The sequence below is a fragment of the Cotesia typhae genome, unplaced genomic scaffold, assembly GCF_013202065.1.
Source record: "Cotesia typhae breed Kobodo isofemale line unplaced genomic scaffold, CoteBio_Ctyphae contig_50, whole genome shotgun sequence".
Classification (NCBI taxonomy): domain Eukaryota; kingdom Metazoa; phylum Arthropoda; class Insecta; order Hymenoptera; family Braconidae; genus Cotesia; species Cotesia typhae.
This window is the reverse complement of record NW_027423758.1, coordinates 630,376-652,888: the sequence shown is the minus strand read 5'-3', so window position 1 is coordinate 652,888 and position 22,513 is coordinate 630,376. Positions and strand designations below refer to the sequence as shown.

General features: G+C 25.6%; 2 protein-coding genes across 3 annotated transcripts; both read right to left on the bottom strand.

Moving 5' to 3' along the window:
* Positions 1-102: 102 nt before the first annotated feature.
* Mul1 (mitochondrial E3 ubiquitin protein ligase 1) lies at positions 103-2,385 on the bottom strand. The gene is made up of 5 exons (XM_074249679.1): positions 2,075-2,385; positions 1,335-1,540; positions 1,028-1,212; positions 655-853; positions 103-576 (listed from the first exon to the last, which is right to left on the bottom strand). The coding sequence occupies exons 1-5, from the start codon at positions 2,177-2,179 to the stop codon at positions 249-251; spliced, it is 1,023 nt and encodes a 340-aa protein (XP_074105780.1). The 5' UTR covers positions 2,180-2,385; the 3' UTR covers positions 103-248.
* Positions 2,386-3,011: 626 nt separating this feature from the next.
* On the bottom strand, positions 3,012-21,174 carry LOC141532022 (uncharacterized). 2 transcript variants are annotated; one of them, XM_074250181.1, is made up of 4 exons: positions 20,768-21,174; positions 5,997-6,206; positions 4,594-4,922; positions 3,012-3,511 (listed from the first exon to the last, which is right to left on the bottom strand). In XM_074250181.1, the coding sequence occupies exons 1-4, from the start codon at positions 20,853-20,855 to the stop codon at positions 3,503-3,505; spliced, it is 636 nt and encodes a 211-aa protein (XP_074106282.1). In that variant the 5' UTR covers positions 20,856-21,174; the 3' UTR covers positions 3,012-3,502. The 2 variants fall into 2 exon arrangements, with proteins under 2 accessions (XP_074106282.1, XP_074106281.1); XM_074250180.1 differs by having other exon boundaries at positions 3,012-4,922; positions 20,768-21,173.
* Positions 21,175-22,513: the final 1,339 nt, after the last annotated feature.

Below are 22,513 nucleotides of genomic sequence, written 5' to 3'. Positions count from 1 at the left end.
AAAAAATTTATAAAAAAAAATGACATTTAAAAATTTTAAAAAACGATTGCAATTTTTTTAAAATAATTTTTTCGAGCAAATTTATTTGTTAAAAAAAAAAAATTTTAAAACAATTAATTTAAATATATATTTCATATTATACAAACTTTTGTACACGATCCAACTCATACAATGTAATATAAATTAAAAATGAATAATTTATGTTACAAATCACAATTAAATTTAAAATATCTAAAAAAAAAAATTCGTCAAATGATATAAGCAGCGTTCTTCTGCTCAATCACCGCCCGACAACCAGGACAATAATCGTTGATACTTGCTGAGCAATCTTCACACAAGCAAACATGTCCACAGGGTAACAAAATAACTTCTCTTGGGTTCTCTTTGCAGACTACGCAAATTTGATCTTCGCGTAATTCGCTATCTCTCACTCTTTGGCGACGTTTTTTCCTTGACTCTTCCAAATTCTGTCGCTTCTCCTCGGATATTCTTTTTTCCTTGCGAGCCCGTCGGTACTTACAAACCACCATTCCTCCGACTACTAGGCCTACGGTCCCGAAAATTATACACAAGCATCTGTAATTTTTAAAATTTATTTTTAGTAAATAATAATAATAATAATAATAATAATAATAAAATTATTAAAAGACAAACTTGTAAACTCTTCGCCGTTCATCCAATTTTCGTAACAACGATCCAACATTCATTGTTGTTAAATAAAAAGGAGTACCATCTATTGGAGGCTGTAATGTTAAATTTCCAGCTTTGTCTAGTGTTAATTCTCCTACTCCTGTCATCGTAACTCCTTCTCGCAGCATTTCTTCAGTTGATTGCATTCCTCGTTGACGGAATCCTAATAAAATAAAAAAGAATTAAAAAAAATTTAGTATTTATTATTCTACTTAAAAAAATTATTATTTTTATTAAAAATAATCCATTTTTGATGACTTTAATGTTATAAAAAATTAAATTAAATTAGATAACAAGTAATGAATATTCTTGAGAAATTTTCTCTAAAAATAAATACCGGTAAAAAACTCCCAGATGAGATCAGCAACAGTCGGGGCATTTGGTTTAAATTCATCACATAGTACATCCATGTCAAGAATTTCTGCAGACAATGTATCGGTTACTTCCACTTTAGCGGATCCATTCTGAAGAGCAAAAGGTACTGTATTGTAGACGTCTTGCACTATACGTTCTTCATTTGACCTATTTAATATAAAAAAATAATTAATAAAATTATAAATTAATTTAGTACCTTATTTCAATGGTACTTAAATTATCTGACATAAGAATTAATTTTTCTAATAAATAAATTGTAAAAAATTTACCAGAATCCAGCAGTAGTTCTAGCAACTACATGTTCCTTGACAATGAGCCGCTGAATCACTCCAGTGATAGCTGGATTGTTGATGCCATTAAGAGGTTTGCTGAGAGGTTTTACGATCCCACGGAACGCGACGTAATTAAATTTGTCCGTCTCTGCAGACTTGACAATTTCATGTAAGTCAACGCCGACATCACAGATCTGGACATTCTGAAATAGACAAAAATATTTTGGTAACTATTGATAATAAATATTTATAGTTATAATTTTTAAAAATTGTAAGTGCAATTTTTTTACTTATAATTTTTATTGACTAAAAATTGCCAAGTGTTTGATAATTTTAGTTTCTTAAAAATATTTGACATTTGAAAATTTTTAGAAATTTTTTATTGAAAAAAATTATTATTAAAAAGAAATCTGTCATGTAAAAAATTTGATTATATTTAATTAGCAGTCATTTCACAATTTTTTAATTTTTTTTTTTTTTCTTAACAATTATTTATTTAAAAAAAATTGAATTTTTTATTTTTCAAAATTTTTATGTCAATTTTTTTTCCATAATTTTTTTGTTAAAAAAATTATTACATATCTGCTAAATTAATTTTTGTAAATTAGCCGACATTTAAAAATTTTTAGAATTTTTTTATTGAAAAAAATTGATAGAAAAAAATTTTAAGTGCCATTAAAAAAATTAAAAATGTTTGCTAATTTTAATAACACATTAAAAAGATTTTAGATAATTACCTTGACAGAATTTACAGCCAGCCGACAGTGAAAATACTGTCGAAGACACACCACTAGGATAACGCTGTCGATACCTAGAGCTATTATCTCACCCAAGTATTCCATTAGAGGTTATTTTAATCCAGTTGGAGTAATTTCTTATTTTATAGCTTTTGCGCGTAATAATCGTGATCCTAAAAGTTTGAGATTTGAATTTTGGTAATTTAATCATTTCATTGAATTTTTTCTCAAGTGGCAAATCATTTTTTTTAACAAAACTTTTAAATTTAGACTCAGAAAATAATAAATCAGAATTATTTATTACACTGAGGATGACGAAACTCGTTTGTTTTTATTTTATTAGTTCGCTTTTCTGACGCAAACTTTTCCGCCAATTTTTTGAAAAGTTTAAGGGTATTTTTAGAGCTGTAATAAACTGAATATCGCGGGGTTTATTTACTGAGAAGAAGAAAAGGTAATTGCAATAGTATGCTTGCGGGTTTTATTACTCCAAAGAGAGTAATTATTTATTTAATTATTTTGTTAAACTTTTTAGGTGTGTTTTAATTTTTTATAGGTGTTTTTATTTTAGAAAATTTAATTATTTAAAAAAAAAAATTTTTACATAAAATTATTTTTTAAAAATTAAAAAAAAATTTTTTTTTAAAATAATAATAAATTACATTGAAATTATTGTTATTATTATTATTAAAAAATATAAAACTTTGACACAAAATTATTTTAAAAAAATTCTTCAAAAATTTTTTAAATAATAAATTTATAAAACCAAAAGAAGTAAAAATAAGTAAGTAATTATTTATTTTTACATAAATTAAAACATAAATTTTAATAAATTAATTAAAATAATCCTCTTTGATTTTTACAGCAAAAAATTAAAAAAAAAAAAAAAATATGAAATATTTAGGGAAGAAATAAAAACAAAAATAACAACAAGACATTAATTTTGATTAATTTTATTTATAAAAAGTATAAAAAATAAATAACAATCGAATGGTATGAACAATAATAATTGACATTTACACATTTAATACGGTCAATTATCAACAATCTCATATAACATTATCCCACACACGACATAGGCTACACGCTCGTCTATCTACACCCACTTACTTATCCTCGCGTTTATTGCTAATAAAAATACGTCTATTTGACTTGTACGTAATATATATATTTTTTCAGCAGTTTCCATGGCAGTTGTCTGATATATATCTGTACAATTGGGCGCAATTGGGGCCTTGATAGATCCCAAGATTGAGGCCAAATAGGGGGGTCGTCGTCTTATTAATTTTTTCTTTCATTATTTTATGATACATATACATCTCTGCTCTCACTCACACTCACACTCTCACACACAATACGCTCGCTTATAATCTAAGCGCCTCGCTTTTTTGACAGCATTTAATCCACATCATCTTCCTTATCTTATCTCTATCTCCTCTGAAATAATTAATACATTAAACTAAGGAGAGTTTCAAATAATACAAACACACATTTACAATTCTTTTTTTTTTTTACAAAATAAAATAGAGAAATATCAGGCTTTAATTTAATGTCAACGTATGTGACAAGTTGTTCAATATTTCTTAGTTATCATCTTCTTTTTACATTTTTTATTATTTTTTTAGATTTTAAAAATTTTTCTTCTTTATTTTCAGTTTTTTAAACTATTTCTTCATTTTAATTTTTTTTAAACTATTTCTTCTTCATTTTAATTTTTTAAAACTATTTCTTCTTTATTTTCATTGTTTTCAAACTATTTATTTTTTATTTCAATTTTTTTAAACCATTTCTTCTTCATTTTAATTTTTTTAAACTATTTCTTCTTTGTTTTAATTTTTTCAAAACAGTTTCTTCTTTATTTTTATTTTTTCAAAACTGTTTCTTCTTTATTTGTAATTTTTAAAAACTATTTCTTCTTTATAAATTTTTCTAATTAAAAAAATTTAAAAAGAAGAAAACTTTTAAAATTGTTAAATAAAAATTACTAAGTTATAATTTTTATTAAAAAAAATAAAATTATAATAATAATTATTATTATCACCTGTTATTTCTCTATTTGGTAAAAAAAAGAGAGAAGAAATAATAAACTGGATACTTTCTAGAGTAAAGTCAGTTCGACTAGTTTCTGATTTTGAAATTAAATAACTATATTTGCGAGAAGATTAAAAATGTATAGTATGGTCCTAATAAGACATCTAGCGGTGAAAGTTTGCACTCGCAGCGTCAAAAAAAAATATATATAGTTTGATACAACCTCGAAAATATCCAAAAAATCACCAAAATTGATTAAAAAAAAAAAAAAAATTTGAAAGTGACAATAATTATCTGCATCAATAATTTCTGACAGTTTTCTAGAAAGTATTGGATCCAACGGACTAAAAGATTGAAATAAAAAAATTCCTTCTAAAGACTTATTCTTACTCTTATAACAATAATAATTATTATTATTATTATTATAATTAGTATTTATATTGTGATTATTATTAGATAGATAAATCCTACGCCGTAGGAGGCTGTACCGGAATATTGGATTGAACTGGGACTGAGATGACATAAATATTCAGCTTCTCGCCCGACGCTTTGTCCACTAGGTCAGCGTAGTTTACTGAATCGTACGGAGGCGGTGCAAATAGATGATAAGGCGGAGGTGGTGTCTCGGTAACTCCACGACTAGAATTAACAGCTTCTCCAGTACGTGGCACGCCGTAAGGTGTACCCAGTGTACGTGCTCCACGTCTGCAGCACCATTCGGAGCAGCTTACGATCAAGAAAAATGCCACTAATCCACCAAATGATCCTATGTACCATACTATTGACCACGGGTCCAATGGACTGTGCTTTTCTACGTCTAAAATCAATTTATTATTATTAATCTTGATAAAAAAAATTTATTATCATTTTTTTATTACTATTTATTTTTTTATATTATTCTTTTTTCTTCATTCAAGACATTAAAGAAACTTAATTTGAAAAAAAAAATTTTTTTCGGATAAAATATAAGTTACTTTGTATGAAAATAGTAAAAAAAAAATTATTACAACTTCAAAATTTCGAAAAAGTCAAAAGTTAATATTTTTATAACATGATTTTAGTTCTGCGCATGCGCCGGAACGGCTCCAGCGCATGCGCGCAGAGCCCGCGAAATTTAAAACGACGAATTTTAAAAATTAATAACTGTTTTTAATTTTTATTATTTTTATATTGATACAAAATTTTTATTTTTTAAGTTTTAGTTTTATTTTTTTTTTAAAAAAGAATTAAAAAATTGTAGTAAAAAATTTTAAAAGTTGTGAAATCTAAATTTACCGACAACTTACTATTTTATTCAAAGCTTATAAAATTATTATTTTAGTTTTTTTTTTTTTTTTTTTTTTTAATAAAAAAATTTCTTCTGAATAATTTTCTACTGAATTTCTATAAAAAAATTAAAATTTACTAATTCGAAAGTGAATACAAATAAAAGCTGACACTTTTATTTCATTTTTTCCCCAGAACCCTGACCTCGGCAATCCACAATAAAAAAATGACTTCAATAAAAGAGAAACAGGTTTTAAAATTTTTTTTTCAACAAGTAAAAAAAATAATGATAATGTTTGAGTTGCGGTACGTGTGTAAAAAATTTAAATATAATAATATTTTTTTCTTTTGGGACTTAACCGGCTGAGCAAATTTAAAAATAGTCGAAACGTCTGGAGTCAGTTGCCTGGTTGTTGGTTGTTGCTTTAGTTGTATAGACAATTATATATACAACGAACCAGTTTTTACACTCCTCGAGATCAGAACCTTTTTATTTAATTCTATTGCGTTCCGAGTTCCAGTCAAAGGCTCTGAGAACTAAACCACTTTACTTGCTTTGTTTCGACCGAGAAAAGTTAGATATTTTAACGCTGAATCAACAATTTATTAGTATTTAATTAATTACCTAAATCATGATCACCGTCTTTATTTCCATTGTCCATTCCCCTTTCCCTCGGCTCGGACTCGAATTCAATGACGTACATTGTTTGCTCCGCGAGAGATGATTCATCGCTTCTTGATTCATATCTTTGCGATACTTGATTGCTTTCGTTGCTCTTCGGGGATTTTTTACCGAAATCTGGGAAATCGTAGTTGGCTAAACTGTGCAGATAATCTGAAAATTTAAAAATAAATATATTCAAGATTATTTTTACAAATATTAATTATAACAATCAAAAAAGTATTTTATTAGATTATTATTTAATCTTACAATTTTGGATAAAATTGTAAAAACTTTCTAGAATTTTAAATTGACCAAAAATTTCTGTCTTATTTATTCATCATAATTTATTTTAAATAAAAATAATAACAATAAAAATCATAGTAATTTTTTTTGAAAAAATTACCTTGTACACAGTAAAAAATTTTGAGTTAAAAATTTTTTATTGTGTATTTGGTGAACTATTGACATTTTTAAAGATATAAGCTCATCCTGATGTTACACTCATCAAGACCTTTCATTTAAGTACCCACATCAATTTTTCATATATTTTATATATTTATATATATTATATATATGTATATATGAAAAATATATTAAAAATACATGTGGGTACTCAAATGAAAGCTCTTGATGAGTGTAACATCGGGATGAGCTTATATCTTAAAAACCGTCAATAGTTAAATGAGTACAGTGCAATTTAACAAAATTTAATATTTAAAATAAAAAATTCGAGCGTATGTATAAATGTAAAATATAAATTGATAACTATAATCAAAACAAACTTATAAATTTAAAATAAATTTTTTTATTAAAAATTATCGATAAAAAAATTTAGATAATTTCAATTAAAAATAATATCGTATTCTATTTAAAATGAGTGTAACTGCATAAAATTACACTTTTATAGCTAATTCAATATTACTCTCTTTTGGTGCACAATTAACTCGAATAAAATTACTTTCAGTAAGCAACTTAATTATAAAAATTTACATCATAAGCGTTTGCATTGTTTGTTGATCTTTCGTAAATTTAAAATGCTATTTTTTAAAAAAATTTTCTAGAAATAAAATACTAAAAAAGTGGCGATGATAAAATAAAATAATTCATTTTAACGTTATTCAAATAAATTTAATCTAAAAAGGAATTTTACTAGCGATAAATAAAAATAAAATGATTGATGCCGTCTTTTATCTACCGTACGCTTGTCCCAAGTGGGATCACAAAATACGAGTATTTTCAGCTTAGAGAAACTAGATCAAGTTGCAATAGTCTTGTCTGGTGTAAAAAACCAGGTGACTATAAGACAAGATGAGAAAGGTAAAGAACGAGGAGGCTAGAGTAGACATCTACAGAGCGGGAGGGTAATAAAATATAAAAGAAAATTTTAAAATAGTCGCCTTCTATCTAGTTACTGTTATTCTGCTTAAACCACCTAAATAAATGATAATAAAATTTACTTTGTTTTTCTAACTGATAAATAATAAAAAAAACCAAACTTATAAATTATTAAAATTTTAAATTAACTTTAAATCATTAGAAAATTTTGTGAAATTTTAAATCTTGCTCATAAAATTGTCGTAAAACTTAATAATAATTTTTTTTTGATAAATTACTTATTACTCATTGCACTATTCATACTTTTTGTAAAAAAAAAAAAAAATTGTTTACTTCTTACTCTTAGAAATTAATTTCTCGGAAAAAAAATTAAATAATTAAAGTTTTAATAATAAAAAATGATTTCTATTGTATTTTACTCACTAGTCACCTGTATTTCCTTTATTATTTTTATCTTTGTAAGCTTGTATAAATTCCAACGGTATTTACTTGAAATATCGAACTAAATTTGTACTTATCGGTCGTTTGTTTCATTTATTGGAATCGTCATTCGTCACATGATTTACCGCAAACAAATATTAACTCCAGTAAAATAAAGTTATAAATAAATATTAAAATTAATAAAATAAAATAAAAAATATTTCGTCACTGTTAATCGGTACTTAATTAACGATAAATTTAAGCAAAACTAATAATTTTAAGTTTCTGCATATAATAACAAACTTTATTCAATAAGAATAATGATAAATTTATTATCGAGTAGATAAAAATACAAATGACGAAAGAATAATATATATTAATAATCGATCTTGACCCCTTTTTAGGGAAAGAAAATATTTAATATTCAAATGTTGAATTTAATGGTTAATGTGATTTGAAAAAGTGTATAATAACTGAGTATATATTCCAGGTTTATTATTAGCTAAGTAACTAATATTTAAAAAACTTTTTGTACTTTGTTATTGCGATTGCGCAACTATCTGCAGTGATCGGTTTACTCAGTGTACTTGTAATGGCACGTGTAACTAGTCACGTACTTGGTACAGTCAGTCAGCGCAATCGGAGCCAGCAATTACCCAGAGATGAGATCAAGCTACCGAATTTTTTATCTTTATTTTCTAAGTTAGGCCGGCTGACATTTTTTTTTATGATTCACTGGCATTGGCATGCTTTTTATTTATTAAGGTAAATTTTACGCGATACACAGTAAAAAATTTTTTGGATTTAAATTCATTAAAAAATTTTAATTTAATTTTTTTTATAACCAGTAAAAGCCCGAATTATTAACAGGGGTCTAAATATTGACACCTTAAATTATTTTTAAATATATTTAATGATCAGTAATAATAATAACTGTCATAAAAATTTTTATTGAATTCTAATTAATTAAAAAATTACTATCAGTTCAAAATATTAAATATTTGTAGAAATTTTAAAGAAAAAATTCATAAATGATCAAGGAAGAATTTTTAATAAAATAACTTGAATTGCACGCCTCAAACCGCGCCAAAATTTCTAATTCAGTCACTTCAAATCGCTAATAACTTGATTATTAATGAATATCTCATTAATCTATAGAAGTAAGATGAATCATGTGCTACAATGTAGACAATTTATAAACCATCAATTCTGAAGCTGACCTAGTTCTAAATCGATTCATTGATAAACTAATTCAAAAAAAAAAAAAAAAAAAAAAAATACTGCCCGAGAAACCCGCACAGTCTGTCAATAATCAATTCTGCTGTTTAAACTTAGTAAGCATGATAACTTTTGCGATAACTTTTTATTTTTTTAATTGGATACAACTTTTTAAGATCCGTATAAACTTATTATTAGTTTTGATAATAATTGATAGTCATTTTAAACTCACAGTTTGTCATTTTGAAAAATAACTACGGACAAGTTTTTTTAAAATTTCTTTAAAAATTTTTATCTGATAGTTCCGCAATTTTTTATATAATTAAAATGATCCCAAAAATATAGAAAAAAAATATTTTTACAGTTTATAGTTTTTATTATTATTATTTATAATTTATAAAAAATTAATATATATTAATAAAAATTTTTAACTTTTTTGAATTTTTAATGAATATATAAAAATACAATTTTCATAAAAAAATCATTGTTATTTTTTTTTTTTAAATAAATATAATTAATAACTATAATATTAAACTGGTAATTATCAATGAAATTATTTTTAAAAAATTGTTTAGTTGTTAGTTAACATTACTCTAGTTTTTAAAAAAAAAATCCTAAAAAAAATTTCTGAGATATAAAAATGTTTGTAAAAATTGAAACTTTTAAATTAAATATCTCTGAAACTAAATGGTCAAAAATTTTTAAATTGCGCCAATTGATGCAGAATTATATGAAGATTAATTTGCCAAAATTAAAAAAAATCCTAAGAAAACTCTGGCGAGGGTATTTTACCTTAAGTCTACTATTTTTTATTTATTTATTTATTTATTAACTAAAACTATTTTTTAACATGAAAATTGTAATTTTTAACGACTTTATAAGCATCTGAAAGTATTAAATCCCTTAGTAAGATAATTAAGATAAAAGTTTACGTAAAAGACAAAAATAACCGGAATTATTTAGCAAATGATATTCGTAATGAGCAATAGTAAATAAAAAGAAATAAAAAAAACCGGTAATTAAATTTAAAAATAAATCTCGAGTAATTAAACAGCCTTGAAGATAGAAGATAAAAAATAAAAAGTAAAAAAACATAAAGAGACGAAAAAAGTTATTAAATCCGAGCGGAGCTTATGTATCCTTTTATATCCTTTCAATATAAAATTGATAATTCATGTGATATTCATCGTTGATTCCTTCATCACACCAAATACTATTAAATATACGATATATTATATATTACGGTAGCATCCTATCAGCCAAGAAGATGAAGTCATGAATTTCTTATTCACAGATCAGGTTTTAAGAAATGAGGAAGCGTATGACTCCATTGAGCTTGTCCCTCTGAGTTGTCATGTCGCGAATAATGATATCGATATATATGATAAAAAGATATATTTTTTGAGTTTTATAGTTAATAACTTCGGTATCTATCGTATGTTATTATTAATGTATGGATATTATGGATAATTTTAAAGTCACGCGGCGATTTTAATAAAAAATATGACGCGATCAAAGTGCGAGCGCAGATTACTAATTATTATTTATGCGGATTATTTTTGCTACCAATTATTGATGGCTATTTCTATAGACGTTAATATACGAGGAGGATAATGATGACATTTATTTTATATAAAATAAATTTTATTTTTTTTTATTTTTGCGTAAATCTTTTTTCTCATTTTTTTTTTTTGCGTTATATTGACGTTTAGGTTGATTATTTTTAAGACGTTTTGACATTTAAAAAAACGAAACTTAAGAGTTAACTGAAGTTTTTTAAGTTTGACTTGATATTTTTAGACATATTGCGAGTCTAAAAGAAGATATCAGTATTTTATGTTGAAATGTTGGTAAAAAAATTTATTTTATTGATTTTTATAATTATAATGATAACTTATTTTTTTAATTTATTATTATTATTATTATTATTATTATTATTAAAATTTTTGAAAAACTTGGAATAATTTTTTACACTCTTCAAATTGATGATAATTTCATTGAAACTTTCAGTAATTTTAATCGTAATAATTAATAATAAGAAAATTTTTGAACTTAGAAAATTCGTATATAAAATTTAATAAAAAACCATTAGTTTAATAATTAAAAATTTCCATTAAAAAATTTTGTCAGAAAATTTTAATTTTCTTCGAAAATTTATTTTAAAATATGAAAAATTATCAAATTATTACCATAAAAATTTTTCTATTGCAATATTAAATTTATTTACTGCTTCAAGAGTCAATATTAAAATTTTTTAAATATTTTTGTACTCTAAAAAAAAGTTTTATTATTTAAAATCAAAAAAATTACAACTTAAAAATTTTTATACTGCTAAAAAAAATTTTTATTTAAATAAATAATAATAAATAAAAATTTTCTTAATCTGCATTTTCAAAAGCAACTAATTTTTACTGTTTAAAAAAATTTGTTTTCTACATAAATAAAATCTTTCGCAACTCTTTAGTAATTATTAATTATACTTTCAGATTTTTTTGTATAAATTGCCCCATATTTAACCTTGATAAAATAAAGAAAAACCATAATACTATTTCTTCTACAAATAATTATCGACCCTGAATAGAGAATTGACTTCACTCTTACTTTCGATTTTAAAAATAATTTACGATCAACTTCACCATGAATCAATCCTCTAAATAAATTGAAAATCATTTAAAAAAAATTTTTGAATAAAATTTTTTAATCAAAAAATTTTTCTACTCAAATTAAAACGATTGAAGCTTTTGAAAATAATTTTCTTGATTAAAGTAAATTTTTTTTCTTTTGAAAATTATATCACGCAACAAAATAAAACAAAGCGCACTTATTTGCATAACTTAAAACCGAGAAAAAGTAAATATTTACAATATCCTTAAAATAACAAACTAATATAATTCTTACGAATCCCGCATAATTCTTATCAACAAATAGTATATAATATACAAATACAAAACAATTAAATATTCAATTCAAAACGTAAATAATTATGCAATCATTGAGTCAAGGTTGGAGGCCTAATCTCTCGCTTTTCTCTCAGATGCTATTTTATGTAACGCTAAACAAATCTTGTAACTTATAACAAACAACAAAAAAAGGAGAAAAAATATTATTATAATGATATAATAACGACAGTAATTATAATAAAGTTGTTAATGATTAATGATCAATGAGTAAAGTGTGTTGTTGTTGATCTCCGTGAGAATATGTAATCACTTGATAATATTATATCTTGTATTTATTTTATTTAATTAACTTGCAATCGTTTACATCTCAAAAGATCCGGGTCAGTTTTATTAAATAATATCCATGGGCTATTTTTTACCAGTGGAATTTTTTTTTTTTGGATGTATCAAAAGACGCTTATCCGTAAAATTTTTTAAGTTATCAATTTCCGAAAAATTAACAAGATATTAAAATAAAAAATTCATAGCTTGTGATGAAATTATAATACTTAAGTCTTAAGGTCATTTTTTAAAACCTTGAAATGTAATTGTCGAAAAAAAAATTATGAGGAGATTGAATTTTTATTTGATCGATAATTTTAGACTCAAATTTTGAAGAAATTAATTTATAAGAGTAAGAAGTAAACAATTTTTTTTTTTTTTTTTTTTTTTTTTTAAACAAAAGTATGAATAGTGCAATGAGTAATAAATAATTTATCAAAAAAAAAAAAAATAGTAAATTTTTACGACAATTTTATCAACAAGATTTAAAATTTTACAAAATTTTGTCATGATTTTAATTAAAAATTTTAATAATAATTTTATATTTATGTATAACAAAAGTAGTTCTACGTATTATTTTTTTTCAGACATTATTTACACTAGGAAGGTACTTGAGCTCCTTAAATAAAATTATTTAATAAGCTTGTCTGATAATCCTGACCAGGATCGACAGAATTTCCGGTTTTTTAGAACCGAAGACACGGCAGTGCCGAGAGCCAAATATTAAGACATTCATAGGTTAATCTTTAAGACGAACATATGACTAAGGTTAGGATCAACTAGAGACCTTTCGTACGTTTTACAATTTTTAAAAATTATATTTTAATCGCACTAAAAAGTATAAAATAAATAATTGTTTTAAAAAACCAAATTAAAAAATAGAAAATAAATAGTAGGGAAACGAAATTAACTTGCAATCATGGAAGTTTTGAGTTGATGGAAGGTAACAAAAATTTTTCGGGTGAAATTGTACAAAATTGCAAGATCAGAATTACATAAATTTCAAACAAACTCTTTAATTATTTCCGCGGACTGCTTTTGCATGCATAAATTTAATATGTATTCATGTTTACATACAAACAGATGTATATTGGAGATATGAAGCTCGTATGTAACACATGGATGATAGATATTGTATTGCCCCGAAATATAGACCCTGAATTCAACGTCTATTCCTGGAGGCAAACGCGATCAACCAGAATATGTATACATACATGTGAAAATCTACTTTTGTCAAAGACTACATGTGAATTGCAACTTCCGTCGAGAGATATGTGAGAAAATTTTACAGACAGGAATATTTTTTGGATTTTAAATAATTTTTTTTATTTAGCTGAATTTTTTATAAGATCTTCATAATAATTCTTAATTTTGTACCTCAAAATTCTTAGCCCGGAAATTCTTGACACAAAGTATGTAAAGTTTACGTGAAAAATGATCGTTGATTGTTTTATTATAAAAATTTTATTCTTCTTTCCTTTCATGTCAGTGTATGCGCATGTAACCTCTCAGTACTGGGTATAGTACTTTGTCTTCTGTACAGCGTTTTCAGTTTTGGTTTCCAGAGCTCAGTACCAGTACTGGGGCATCATTCTTCGAGGCTGTCATACACAATGTACGCCGTTGTTTCATCTGAGCGGAGTATGTTACCACAAAGCTGAGTAGAGTCACTTGTATAGTCAGAATATCAAGGAGCACTCGTATTTTCTTTATTCAATGTCTCTTACATTTCTCTAGTGTCGATTGTCATCGTCATCGCCTTGGACACTTGTTCATTTATTTTAAATATAATTGCATTTATTTTCTAAAATTCATTTGTTTGTTTACTTTGACTGTCAATTATCTCTGCGACGTTTGATTAGGATTAATCGTTGATAACAATGCAATGGTTGGTAATTATTGAGCATTGATAATTGAACGGAACAGGTGGCCAGATTCAGCTTTGTTTATCATTTTTAATAGAATCGATTGACGTTCTTGTTCTTGGTGGCCTTATTTTCTTATTCGCCTTCTGAAAAATAGCACGCTGGCGCTATAATTTATAAGCGACTACAGCGACGACGATTAATCGAATGAGGTAAACAGTAAATAAGGTAATAAAGTTATTTTTATTTTTTGTTGAGTGGATTAATGGCTTTAATTGTCAATTATCGGAAAATGACTCTCCAAGATTGTAGATTGTATTCTTTCCATCGTTTATCATTTTTATTGTCATTTCTTCCGCAAGTTATTGATTGAGCTATTGTATTTGTTATTTATGTCATTTGAATAATTATAATAAAAGAATAAGATTCAAAATTATCGATAAATTGATTATGAAAAGGATTACATGAAAGCATATTAAAAATGGCGGTCTAATTCAGTGTCGTTTAATTATAATTAATAAAAAAAGGCCATTCGGCAGCCGAAATGGAAGTAGATTTCATTTATTTAAATTTTTATATTTTAATGAATTAAATTTATTTTCATTACAATTATGTTACATAGTTGTTATTTATTTATTCAATTTAAATGCCAAAGCAATCGCCGAAGGGCAAAAATACAAAATAGAAGAGTATAAAGTACATGTAAGAGTATAAACAGATCTACTAGATATTTTAACAAGTTATTAGTAATTACATATAGCTTATAATAATCAATTCTGTATTGTTTTGATATAATTTTGTGAATAATTCATTTTTTAATTATTTCAGTTTTTATTTGAGTAAGAAGTAAATAAATAACTCGAAAACATAATAATATCAATTGATAGATATGATCAAAAGATGTAAAAAAAATTGGATTATAGGTGAGAAAAAAAAAACAAGAAAAAAAGAAGAAAATAAAGAATGAGAAGCGTCAGGAACATTTTTTTTGATTGATCAAGAATGAGACCATATGTACAAGCGTTAAATATCTATACAATTGACTGGAAATTATAAACAAAATGTAAAATAAGTAATGATAATAGCATAATATACATCTTCTGTTACAATAATATAATGACATCAAAACGAATGCAAAAGTAAAATTTCATTAAATCTGTCTGAAAAAGTAGCTAATTTTTAGCCTAGACTGATAATAAGGTACACAAATTAAAGCTTATTTAATAAGCTTTCAGATGCTCTTTATAGAATTGTGATAAGATATCGCGTTCAATTGTAATTGCACGGAAATACGTAAAAATTGAAAATTTTTACGATTTTTGAAAATTTTTGAATTGCTATTATTCCTGAACTATTCAATTTGGAAAAATGAATCAGTATACAAATTGAAGCTTATTAAACAAGCTTTCAAATGCAATTTACAGAAATCCGATAGGATGTCGCTTTCCATTGTTATTACATGGAAATAAGGTAAAAGCGAAAATTTTTTGCGATTTTTGAAAATTTTTGAATTGCTCTCATTTTTAAACTAATCGACAGATTTGGCTCATCTTAGAACTTAACCTCGGAAATCGTCTTAAGAATAAGTATGTTACGTTTTATTGAGATCCGTATAGAATTACGGGAGTTAGAGAAGAGACACTGCCGATAATATCGTATATATATATATATATATATATATATATATATATATATATATATATATATATATATATAAACTTTTGAACCATATGCATTTTCTGAATCTTCTTGACGAGCTGAGTCGAAATATAGCAAAATTTTTCAAAAGTTCCGTCATGAGGACCAATGCAATAGTTAGATTTCTATTAAATCTACTAAAAACGGAAGATGTGATGGTGATTTTGGTTGACTGGCTGATAGTTTGCTGTATTGCGGTACTTTTTTCGAGTAAAGAACCGAAAGAGGAGACATGCTCGTTAGCTTAACTTGCGGCTTGTTATCTGCTCGATGTACAGTGTATAAAGCTATGTCAAAATAAATAATAAACTCAGTTATTTACTGCTAGGAAGATTAATTATGACAAAAATTAATTTAAAATATCCTGTAAGTGTGTTTTCTGCTTGTAAACACTCTAGCCGCTAGAATATTTCACGTATTGACACCACTTTTTTTTTATATTAGCTTCAGAATGACCCCGAGTTGAAGCATATTAAAAATGGCGGTTTAATTCGGTGTCGTTTAATTATAATTAATAAAAAACTAAAATCTTGTGGTCTTTTGTGTGTCTGTATCTTCGTACTAATATAGTTTAGTCTCAGGGCGCTGAGGGCGTTATTAATCAACTGAGTTATAGCTTTAGCGCATGCGCCTAATTTTTATCATCTGACCAGGGAATGTCGCGAAAAATTTGAAATTAAAATAACCTCACTATTTGTTTAATTATTCTCATAACACAAGTGCTTAGGACGCAAACATTTTTTTATTTTTTTACTATTTTCTTATCAATTATCGAGGATAATTTTTCTTTTTCCGTTTTACTTTGCAAGTCAGCACTACAATTTTTTATTAAAAATTGAATTTGTGTTTCACAAAATCGGTCTTTTTAGGACTAAATTTTTTTTTATCAGTCATCTTATTTGTTATTAAGTTTGTAATTTTTTATTTTACAAACTTTTTAATAAAAATCCAGAGACTGGATCATTCTACTGTAAAAAAATAAAATTTCTGGGCAAAGTTAATCCAATAAAATCTTACGGTGAAATTTAATAGACCAAGAAACTCAGTGACTGCACAAGTAAATTTATTAACGGCAATTTAATTTCTTGGTCTCTTGAAGTATCCACTTATTGACTGGGTTGTGTTTTTTCAACCGCTTCCTGATTTCCGAGTTAAATCTTTAAAGATTTTTTTCTACTAAAGACTCAATGTTGGTTATTTTTCCAGCGATGGAAACTCCACACAATATCCAACGACCTACATTAAAGAAAAGGCTGGCTAGTAGCCAAAGTTACGTACCAAACGGCGTCGTTAACGGATACCGGTGGACAATTAAGCGAAACGAATCGATCACACGTTTAAAGAGGATCTAAGAAACGGGAAAAAGAGGATAAGGATCCTGATCGTGATCTTGGGAGCTTCCAAGGTGAAAAAGCTTATAGGTGCTCATGAAGAAGCCGAAAAAATAAGAAAAAGAAAGAAGAAAGAGTTTATTTTTCGTGGAAATAAGAAAAAACATTATGTGTGGATTCTATTCTGAAGTTTTTTCAAAGGGCGCTTTTCAAAATCGCAAGCTAAGGATTTATTTAAAGAGCGAACAGAAGGGCGATTGTATTTATGCATCAAGATTCGTCACGTTCGACAGTCACTGGAGAATTTTTATTATAAAATGTGAAACTGATTGTTGAACGGTAAACTTTTGCTCTATTTTGTTTTTATTGGAAAATTATTCAGTTCAGAGATTTTAGAGGTTTTTATTTTATTGATAATGTTTTTTAGTCAATAGTTAATAATAAATTGAAATGAAATCGAGGAAAAATTCGGATGTTAAATCTTTAAAATTCCAAACACTTTTTCTTTTGTGTCTTTGTTTTTATTTTTATTTACAATTTTTTTTTTTTTTTTTTTTTCGTTTTTTAGGATTCACGTAGCCAAGTTATTACTCGCCGTTTGCCAACATGATATTTCCTTGCCAGAATGCCGGTTTCAGACGATTGACAAATTAAAACAACGGAAATATTACTAATTAATATTTTCGATTTAAATATTATTTATTTTAAGGAAATTTTTGATTAATAATTACAGTAAAGAATAAATATTTAGCTGTGAAGATTAATAATTTATAATTGTAATTTTATATTGATTTTAAAATCTTTAATTGTCCATTTTATAATTTTTAAATAAATAATCTTCATTTTTTGTCAATAAAAAAAAAAATTACGGAGTTTTTTTTTTATAAAATAAATTAAATCTTCTTTGAAGTTAAATTAATTCGAGAGAAATTCGGCTCGATAATTATTTTTTATATTTTTAAAAATTATTTTTATCATCATTTGTACCAAAAAATTTTAATTTTAAGAGTTTAATCAGTAAATAATTCAACCGAGTAAAAAAAATTATTTTTAATAATTATTTCAAAACTTAACTCATTATTTTCGGATATGAAGCTAATAAATTTTTATTTACCTTGTCATTAATGTCCCCTCTTTACATTGTATTATTTTTTTTTATTATCAAAAAAAAAAAATTTTTACACGCTTCTATTCCTTCGGAATAGAATCTTTTTCAAAAGATTCTTATAATAATTAAATTCCCCCTAAGGCGAAACGAAGTTACATTGAAATTAATGGATTTACATTAAATTTTAATGACTTAATTATATAAAAAGAACCCGGAAAAAAAAAATACAAGTTTTCGAGCTTTTTTTTTGTAATTTCAATTTTTGATTTATTTTTTTTTTGATAAAAAATAAATTAAAAAATTTTTTTTAATTACTAGAATGTTCTAAGTAAAATTTTACGAAAGAAATTGTTAACGAATTGAAGAAGCGCGTGCGTGAGAAATAACAAGAGCACGAGGCGTCGGAAATCTCCCGCGAAGACATTAAAGAGATTATACATTGTATTATCGCGTGTGAAGACAAATTGCGATTAATTAATTAAATCAAAGGCAAAATAAATCCTTCATTACATAATTTTTTAATGTCACAGGTAGTCGTCTATATTATTATTATTATTATTATTATGTATTGACATTTTTAAATATACAAGCTCATCTTGATGTTATACTCATCAAGACCTTTCATTTGAGTACCCACATCAATTTTTCATATATTTTATATATTTATATATTTCATAAATATCATATATATATAAAATATATAAAAAATACCATGTGGGTATTTAAATGAAAGCTTTTGATGAGTGTAACATAGAAATGAGTTTATATCTTAAAAAATGTCAATTTTTTAAAAATTACATATAATAAAATTACACAATAATTAAAAAATGACATTTTATCTTGTGAACTATAGACATTTTTAAAGATATAAGCTCATCCTGATGTTACACTCATCGAGACCATTCATTTGAGTACCCACATCAATTTTTCATATATTTATATATATTATATATATGTATATATGAAAAATATATCAAATTGCATGTGGGTACTCAAATGAAAGCTCTTGATGAGTGCAACATCAAGATGAGCTTATATCTTTAAAAACGTCAATATTCAAGAAAGTACAGTGCAATTTAACAAAAGTTATTATTTAATAAAGCAAAATTTTATTTATTTATAATTCACAAGTCACATAGTGACTGCAAGGTTGTTAGTTTTTTAATTAAATTAGTTGATCAACAAAAAACGAAGATTCTTGCAGCATCAGAATATTTAAATAAATTTAAAATCGATCATTGATAGCTCTCGAAGAAAAGAGGTTAAGGGTGGCTGGTGGTCGGAAAATTCATTAATTTATTAAATTATTAATTTAATAAATGAGAACGCGTATAGATTTATTTTTTATAATGAAATGATATTCGAATCACGCGAGGTTGTAATGAAACTGCTCTACGTTGTAAATTACTAGGTCTAAGGTCTTGGAGTTTTTCATTTAGATAACGTTTAAATGTTTAAAGTCAATCGTTTCTACAATAAAACGCCGATCGATGATACGATCAATTCTTGATAAACAAGTCGATATATGATAAATATTCATGGATCATGTGTGCTTAGATATTGAGATTAACTATAAATAGTAACGGAAAAATGATAACTTTAATTCGAGGATTGATAAATTTTGATAAGTGCTCTTTTGTGGTAAACATATTTCGTAAATTTTTATAACAATTCATTAATTAATTTTAAATTTATTACCGGAAATTCATTAAGAATCATTATCAAATTATTTTTCCATCCAATTTTTTGGTTGGAAATTTTTCTTCCTTATTTTGAAAGACATTTAAAAAATTTTTTAACAAATTTTTGCATAAAAAATGTATTTTTAAAAGCTTTAAAAAATTGTAAAGTCTTTTTTTTAATATCATGTAATTTTTACAAGAAAAAAAAATGTAGAAATTTTTTTTTTTTTTAAGTGTAAATTATCAAAAATCATAAAAATTACTAATTTAATGTTATCGCTTAAAACAATATTCTTTATCAGAAAAAAAATACAACGGAGGTTAGTTAAAAGTATTTTTAAAACATAAACACGTGTTAGATTTTATGTACTCCGTTTCTAGCAAAATAATTTTAATCTGAAATTATATTTTTCAATTTTTATTTATAAATTATGCAATTTCTATCATAAATACCTTGTTAAAAAAAATAAAATAAAGAAATTATATATTTTAAAAATTTCGCAAAAATAAAAAATTATTTCGTCATTTTTCAAATTATTTAATTTTTCATTCAATTTTTTTTTTTTTTAAATAGTCAAAAAAATTTTTTTTTAATTTTTGCTATTTTTTTTTTTTTTTTTCATAAAAATTATAAAAAAAATAATTTATTAAAAATTGTAAAACATGTTAATAAATTTTAAAGTTAGATTTAAATTTTTAATCCTTTTTTTTTTTCAAAAAAATAATTTCTAAAAATTTGAATTTTTTATTTAAAAAAATAAATTAATTAAAAAATTTGAATTTTCTTTAATAAAATATTCCTTAAAATTTTAATATCAAGCCTAAATATTTAAAAAAAAATTTTAAATTATTACCTGGAGCAGGTGATGTAAAAATCGCCGGTATTGTCGTAATAATAATCGTGAAAAAAACAATAATACACGAAGAAGCGACAAAAATCATTTTAAATATATATAATAGTTTTTTTAAAAATTGAAAATAATTATTAACAATATTTATTTACACTTTAAAAAATATCCACTTCACTATCAACATTTTAATAATGAATTTGGAAAACCCATTAAAGTACTTGAACTCATTTTTAATATTTCAGCACAAACTATTTCAATAAATAATTAATATTATCAATTATAATGTTAAAATATTAACAGCGATAATAATAACATTGACAAACAAAAAATAATACTCGTACTAATGCAGAAGCTTATTGAGCCTCGTGGGCTCCTTCGCGACTTCTCGGCTAGTTAGCCAACGGTGAACTGTTGGTGTCTCTGCCTTGGGCATCGTAATATACATAAGTCGCGAGATAAGCCGCCAGTGCACCGGAATACTATAGGAAGAGCAAGAGGGAGAGGGTAAGACAAGATAGAGTACAGAAAGAAGAAAGAGACAGTAACTCCCCCTACTTGGGTGAGGGATTCCCTCTCTGCTCTCTGCTCTTGTCTCTTACTTTATATTACTTGTAAAATCCACTATACGGATCGTATTCATATACGTAGTGTGTTATAGTCTTTACTTTATTATGCCCTCCTTCCTGCTCTATCTACTTGTTCTTCTTTATATCTTCGTCACTCGGCCAAACCGCCGGTGGAACTACTGAGAAGTATATACTTACGAGACCAGACAAGTTTTAAGTGAAAAAGATGAGAAATTTTGTATTCTACGCGATTCTAACACTTTGCTATCACGTTTTCACTGACTCACTTTTGTACTTTAAGAAATTTCTTCCTGAGACCGAAAAATTTAAGCTTTTTTTTTTTTTTTTCAACTTTGAGCTTTTATTTGTAAGTCTTGTTAAAGTTAAAATATTTTAACAAATAAGAGGTGATTTTAAAAAGTATATTTCTTCTTTTTAATAAAATTATGATTACCGTCAATTTTATATACTTTGAAACATCAAAATTGATTCAATATAAAGTTAAGTAAATAATTTGAAATTTTACGGATTTTTTTAAATATCATAAATCTTTAAGAAATTCTTTCTGTAGGGGAGTCTGGGGCACAACGGGCCCCTTAAGCCAATTTTTGCAGCTACTGATTTTTTCTTTGAGTGTGACAATTTGGGTAAAACACCGGCAACTTTTGGTGAAAATATATTTCCGTGTTAAAAAAAAAAGGAAAAGACTTTTCTTAAAAAAAAAAATTTCTTCTTTTTTTGAGAAAAAAAAAAGGATATTGATGTATGCAAAACACAAAAGTAATATCGGCAAGTATCGTGTTTGGCCGCAGGCTAAATATCCAGTTGAGACGTTGCGACTCCTTGGATTGACCGAGAAGTGGATGCTGCGGTTTCTCGATCAGACGTCGTCGGACTAACGTTATTGCAACTTCATCCCCATCTTCATTTCTAACTCGAACTGGAACCCCAAACCCTTGTTACCCAAAGCCGCCACCGCTTGTACCGCTGTAACCACGAGCCAACACCACCCACCCACCCGACACGTCCTTTACTCCCGAAAGTTTCCTTCTACTCTTCTGCTCCACGGACAAACATCGTAATCGTTACCCAAGTCAGAAGCTAAACTCGTGATTTGCTGCTCCCCTGTGTACCATATACGCAAATTGCACTCGTATTCATTTCCTTTTCTGTTCTACTCTAC